Here is a 6,528-nt window from a genome sequence, read left to right as displayed (position 1 = left end):
AGAGCTCGAGCCCTGTACAAATTAAACGAGCCGAGCTCGAGCCTAATCGAGCTCAGGCTCGGCTCGGCTCGTTTGCACCCCTACAATCTCACTATTTTACATTCATCCTTTGCTTAATTCCGCTTTTCATTCATCCTACATATCTATAAATTATAGGGCAAAATCATTTTGGCAAATGTGTAATGATTTCCTTTTTAATTCTTAATCTCTTATCTCATTCACGCTAGTTATCCATGGGTCGTAAGCCAAAATAATTTTGACAAATGAGCTATATAATTCATTTCTAATTCTCTAATGTCTCATCTTATTTATCCTACCTATTCATTGATCATAGGTCAAAACAATTTTGATAAATGAGTTTATAATTTCTCTTCTAATTCTCTAATATATTAATATATCATCTCATTCATCATAGTTATCCATGAGTAATGTGTCAAAACAATTTTGACAAATATTGTATATAAAGAGAATTTCGAATTTGTAAATTTGAGATTTTAGACTTTTTATTGTTTGTATAATATATTTTATTTCCTTTTTACCTTTAATTTTGTTAAATTTTTTTTCAAATAACGGACCCTATTTATTTTGTTATTTGACAAATTCCGTGTAATGCACGGGCTCAAAAGCTAGTAATAATAATAATAAAGAAAATGTATTCTTTGTAGAAGCCTACGATTTTTTATAGAGGAGGTGTTATATTTATAAATGGATTTTGCAAGTAATTTCTATTTTCGATAAAATATCAACATTTAACCTTAATATTAAAATGACTATTGCTACAGTGGGAAACTAGTCGATGATATAATGGTAAATATTCCGTCTGCTAAATGTTTATTCACACTTGGTTTTTAAACAAAACTTCACCAGCGAATTACCGAGAGTTTTAATTTACCGACCGATAGATTAGCGACGAATAGTGTGGGTGCATAAAGTTCCTTGATTTGATATGTTTTATACAAGCAACCTCAAATTTGTCATATGCTGCTGATAGAAACATATAAGATAAAATAAAAGAGATCATTTTCTAGGTTAATGATCGGTCATTAAACAAAAGATAATACAGTTACTACTTACTACCATTGAGTTCAAGATAAATTAATTTATTTCACTTCAAATCTAAAACAACAAATGATCAACATGCTTTGGGAAAACTAAAACTAAAACCTGATCATAAGACGTAACCTTACGCATAGCATATATGATGTTGGTTAATCATTCATCTCGTTAAAGTTTCGTTCAAGATTTCGTTAGTTTATATATTATAGAATAGTTTAACTTTGTTAGAAAGTTCTATTAGTATAGTTAGGGTGCAAAGTGTAATTAGTAGATAGTTTGTGTATGTTATTGTAATTAGTATGAATATTAATAAAATGTTGTGTCGTATGTACGAACCTCGCGACGGTCAGAATGTAACAGCTGGTGAGTATAAATACCTATAGCCATCACCATTGTAATCAATCTGTTTTCAATACAAAATCAATAATACAATTTCATTTTTGTTTAATCGTTGTTATTTACGTTTGATTAATCGATCCTCAAGGCTTCATATGAAACATAATGAACGTTAAACAAAAACGCGGTAAAATTAAAACAACAAATCACAAATGTGTATTTAAGGGCGTGTCTGACTTTATAAATGCATGAAATTAAAAGTATACGGATGAAATAAACCTAATATGCACCCTTATTCTTTAAAAGTGACGACGGAAAAATCTATGAAGTATGCAGGCTGTGAGTTTACTTCTCCTCAAATCGATAACCTATTTATAAGGAGTAGCCATAAACGATCATTAATTAAGATCAAGGCAAAATCTTTTCATGTTCTTTAAAAAATAATACAGACGGTCATATACCCATGACGGTGCATGCCTATCTTAATTATAGAAAATTTCAGAAGTCTTCCAAAAGTCTTTAGGAACTAATATTATTTAATACATTGATTGAAACTACTAACCACACAAAATCGATTACTCACATAAAAATCTAAAATGGTGTAAGTGATGTGTTCGACATAACATCAATGTTATTGTCGACGTTTCCAAACACATGTGATATAGCAATCCAAGAAAAATGATATACAATGATGGACCCTGATATTTTTTGCCAGCTAGGTATAAAATGGATCGATCAAGACAAGTCACATAAAAATTGATCGAAGAAACTTCACTGCATTTAGCGTGACATGTCGTCACTAAAGGTTATAAATTTATTTTATTTAACCTTTATATTTAATCAGGATATAGTCAGTTAGGACGACTTATAGCGACAACATGTCAATGATAAAGGGTCATGAAAGGTTTTAGGAATTTATTTTTTAAATCTTTGTTTTTTATCTAGAATCTGCTTGTGGTGCGGCCCTTTAGCGACGACTGCATATCCCCTCTTTAGTGTCGAAATGTTGTCGATGAGGCTATGTTGTCGCTAAGCTTTGTCGTATCAGACAACTATTTTCTTAATAGGTCTTTTGTGGATACCAACTTTGAACTCAATCTTCAAACGTCATCTAAAACCATATATTCTACCAAATTATATGGAAAAAAGCTACTTAAAAAGGGTTACAACAATAGCCACTGTATTAGTGACATACTCACATAGAAGCAAAAGTAACAAACAAAACCGGTTGCAAATTTAGCAAACAATTAATAAACTAAATTTTGTTGTAAAACTGACTTTTAAAATAAACTTATACATTAATTTATAGGGTTTGGATCAAATACAAATGAAATTAACCTGCTAAACGTGAGAATCAAATAGAGTAATTATGTAATTACATCATAGAGTAATTACGTAATTACTCTATGGTGTAATTACATAATTACTCTACTTGTATATATCATTACTCTACTTGATTCTCATGTTTAGCACGCTAATTTCATTTGTACGTTAACCCTCCCCTTAATTTATATTACAGTTTTAAAGTTAGAAGTTGCACTTGCGAACAAAACATATTTGGTCTCTAAAATTGTCTTTACACTTAAGCAATCTCGGTCACTATTTTGTTACTGGCGGGAGGGAAACATGTGTGCATTGATCTAATAGGGGTTTACCCTCTTGTGGACTTAGGGATTAGTTGCTCACGCCTCACGGTGGTCCAGGTTGGGATAAACGCTGCATCATGCAAAGTGACCAGACACGTGAAAGCATACATGTCTTAACAACCAAGACATGGTTACACCATTCGCATTATATACTTTTGTTTTCCTTACGCGTGATGGCGTTTCAACTGGTCGTGTATAGTAATGTTATGACGCACCAAGATCTACGAATTTAGTTCTTAGAAAACTTAGTTTTATTATCTAAAAAGGGTTAATGGCACAACTTATTATTAATTTTCCTTCTATTTCGATGTGATCACTACCCAAGTGTTTTGGTGGCTGAATTAGATACGTAACTTTGATTTCAGTTTGTTAATATTATAAAGTATTATGTTTTTCCTAGTGGACGTGTTCAATTTTTCATTTGCATTCTTTATAAGTCAGAAGAAATTGAAAAAAAAAAAGACCCAAAAATATAAGGATACATTTGATTGATAGGAGACTTTTATTTATTTTACGTGACCATAAAACATGCAGAATACATATTTTTGACTGCATAACATGCAATAATAGTGATATGCTATCAACCACACTCCTTTCAGTTAACTAGCAGTAGTACAAAGAGTCCTTATAATCCCGTTAGTACCGGTTAGGGGACTAATTTCGCTCATCTTAACCATGGCCGCAGCAAAATCAGAATCAAACGTCGAAGGATTGTTAACATACTCGGTCACAATGGCATCAGTTGAGTCTCCATTAAAGAGTGCTTGGTCTGATGTAAGAAGACCCCTCCTTCCAACTAGATTCCTGAAGTAGTTGTTGTCGAATCTGTTTGGTGTCCTTAAATCAAGTGGTTGCAAGTTACCATCGCCATTAGGTGCAGTCTGCGGGCAGTTTCTCCTAAGGGAGCTAGCGAATGCAGCATCTATGTTTGAAGAATTGTCATATATTCTTGGCCTAAATGTAACACATCTCGCTTGCCCGATTGTGTGCGATCCTGCAAGATAGCAACTATCGATATTTTTTAGCAGGTGGTTTAGGCAGGGCCGTCCCGAGAATCACTAAAAATTTTTTGGGCAAAAGGCAAGAAAAAATTTGGGACTTTAGTAAAGAAATTGTTGGGCTTAAACAGTTGTATGTTTAAATGGGCTTATTTGTTATGATTTGGGTTGTGCAAACAAATTTTTTTTATATAGAAATGAGCTTAAATAATGTGAGTAATTGGGTTTAAACACTAAGAATAATTTTTTTTAAATATATATATATATATATATATATATAAAATAAAAAAAACATTCAGGCCTACGGTGATTGGGCCGGGGGCGTCAACCACCCAGCCCTACTTCAAAGACGGCCTTGGGTTTAGGATTTTGCTAAGTACTTTTAGCCGTTTTTAAAAGTTCTTATATTTCTAGGTGGTTTGCTACCATTGCAAGCGAACTCGTGCAAGTTCTGATTTTTTTTTTTTGACTTTGCTGTTGTGGCAAACAAACTCCATAGAGATTTTCATTAAACTTATCCTGGCTCTTATGGTTTTAGCCAAACTCTATGGAGTTCGCTTGCCACCAAGCAAACTTGCCGAGTTCGCTTATAGGGTACGTAATAAAGTACAAAGAATTACAATAATCTCCAAGAAAACGACTAGATATACTTTGGCAGAGTCCAAAGAGTTGGCTGTAGTCAAGAGTTAGGCAATTTAACTTAAATCCTAAACCACCTATTAAACTAAAATGCTCGCTTAAATCCTTTCGGTATATTTAAAAACCGACGAAATTAAACTTCGTTGTACATCCAGTAATAAAACCGAAGCTCATCTAACCCGATAAGGCGACCATTTCTCTTGCGTTGAGTCCCTTACGATCAAAGCTACTGATAAGTTGACTTAGATTAAAATTCCCTCTTGGAAGATCAGTACCGGCTTCAGTCGCATTTGATGTCGTAGAATCTCTTCTTCCAAGTCTTACCAACCACGATGGACCCCTCACCTACATAGTGTAGATAGTCATAAACCTTGATTATCACTAAATGATTGTGATTAAATTTTAGTTCCAAATTACGGTGCAAAATAATTTCTTTTGGTGGTTTAGTTTCCCCTCAGATAAATGCCCAGGCGGGCTAATTAATACCCATAATGTCCATTCTACAACTCGTCAACCAGCTCATTTTTTTAACGTTACTCGACGAGAATTTTAACCATCCAGATTCTGCCACTTAATTATCCAAAAAAAAATCTCGTCAAAAGCAAAAAAAATCTCATCGAAAGCCAAAATAAAGCTCGTTGGACGCCAAAGTAAATCTTGTTGGATGCTTAAATAAATTCGATCATAAGCCAAAAAATTTCGTTGGACGTGTAAATAATCCTGTCGGCTCTGACGATTAAAAAAAACTAGTGTCCCGACAGTTTTATGACATGTGGCAGAATCTGGTTGGTGAAAATCCTGCATGATTAAAAAGTGATTTGATTGACGAGTTTTGGTGAACATGTTGGGAATTGGTTGGTCAAATAGATATTTTGTCGACATTGTCCAATCAGATGGACGTTCCGGTCATTGTCCCTTAAAAAAGTAGTTGATTTAGTTTTGGTATTACCGCCACAGAAGCATCACGAGCTGCAACCGCGAGTATATCAGCACACGAAACGACTCCAGGGCATACCCTCTCAACTGCAGCTTTAGCATCATCTATAAGTTCATAGCCCAACACACCATTATTCGCTCTTGATTCCTTCTCACTACCGGCACCATCTAGCAAAAGAGATGCATCACAACCCTGCAAAATCAACCAGATTAATTAAACTGCATGTCCTTGTATATATATTACCATAAAAAATAAAAAAATAATAAAAAAACCATGAATAATTAAAGATCGTAACCTGAACGAAACAATCGTGAAAAAGAAGGCGAACGAGCAAGGCTGCATTACGAGGATTACGAGAAACCGCGGCCCTAATAGAACGTTTAATGGTTGCAAGTGCTTTAGGGCATGTGTTATCATAGAAAGTGGTTGACAACTGCTCTTTGCAGTTGCATGCCATCATGTAGTTCAATGATAGAAGTAAAACAAATATAGGAATCAAGATAGTTCCAATATACTTGTAAGAACCCATATTAATTATTAAAGAGAGAATAAAGCTTGAGATTCTTGTTTAGTTAAGAATAAGTAGCTTAAGTTGAGTAAGAAGAGCCGCACTGATATGCATTTATATATGACAAAGTCATAAAAGTAGTCATTTTGCATTAACTGATTCTAGGTTCATAGCTTATGGATCTTGGCTATATATCTAGAGTTTAAGTTTAATATTTGTATAGCTCACTCGAAGCTCGCTCAAATCAACCCGTTGATAAACAAGCCAAGCTAACTCGGCTTGTATGGGAGCTGAGCTTTGGCCAAAGCAAGCTCCCTTTTTGGCTCGCTCGTTGCACAACCCTATCTATATCAGCTACCAAAAAGGCATTTGTCTAACTCTATTAAGATGAGTAGGAAAGATGTCACT

At 34.1% G+C, this 6,528-nt stretch overlaps 1 protein-coding gene across 1 annotated transcript; it reads right to left on the bottom strand.

Moving 5' to 3' along the window:
- Positions 1–3,633: 3,633 nt before the first annotated feature.
- Positions 3,634–6,199, bottom strand: LOC143636474 (basic peroxidase-like). Its single transcript, XM_077104061.1, has 4 exons — positions 5,908–6,199; positions 5,625–5,804; positions 4,855–5,020; positions 3,634–4,032 (listed from the first exon to the last, which is right to left on the bottom strand). The coding sequence occupies exons 1-4, from the start codon at positions 6,139–6,141 to the stop codon at positions 3,638–3,640; spliced, it is 975 nt and encodes a 324-aa protein (XP_076960176.1). The 5' UTR covers positions 6,142–6,199; the 3' UTR covers positions 3,634–3,637.
- Between the last annotated feature and the right edge of the window lie 329 nt (positions 6,200–6,528).

Source organism: Bidens hawaiensis, unplaced genomic scaffold (assembly GCF_021521415.1).
Source record: "Bidens hawaiensis isolate Kalapana, Puna unplaced genomic scaffold, B.hawaiensis_p1.1 tig00007983_1, whole genome shotgun sequence".
Taxonomy (NCBI): domain Eukaryota; kingdom Viridiplantae; phylum Streptophyta; class Magnoliopsida; order Asterales; family Asteraceae; genus Bidens; species Bidens hawaiensis.
Note: the sequence above shows the minus strand (reverse complement) of the source record. Positions and strands in the feature narration are given on the sequence as shown.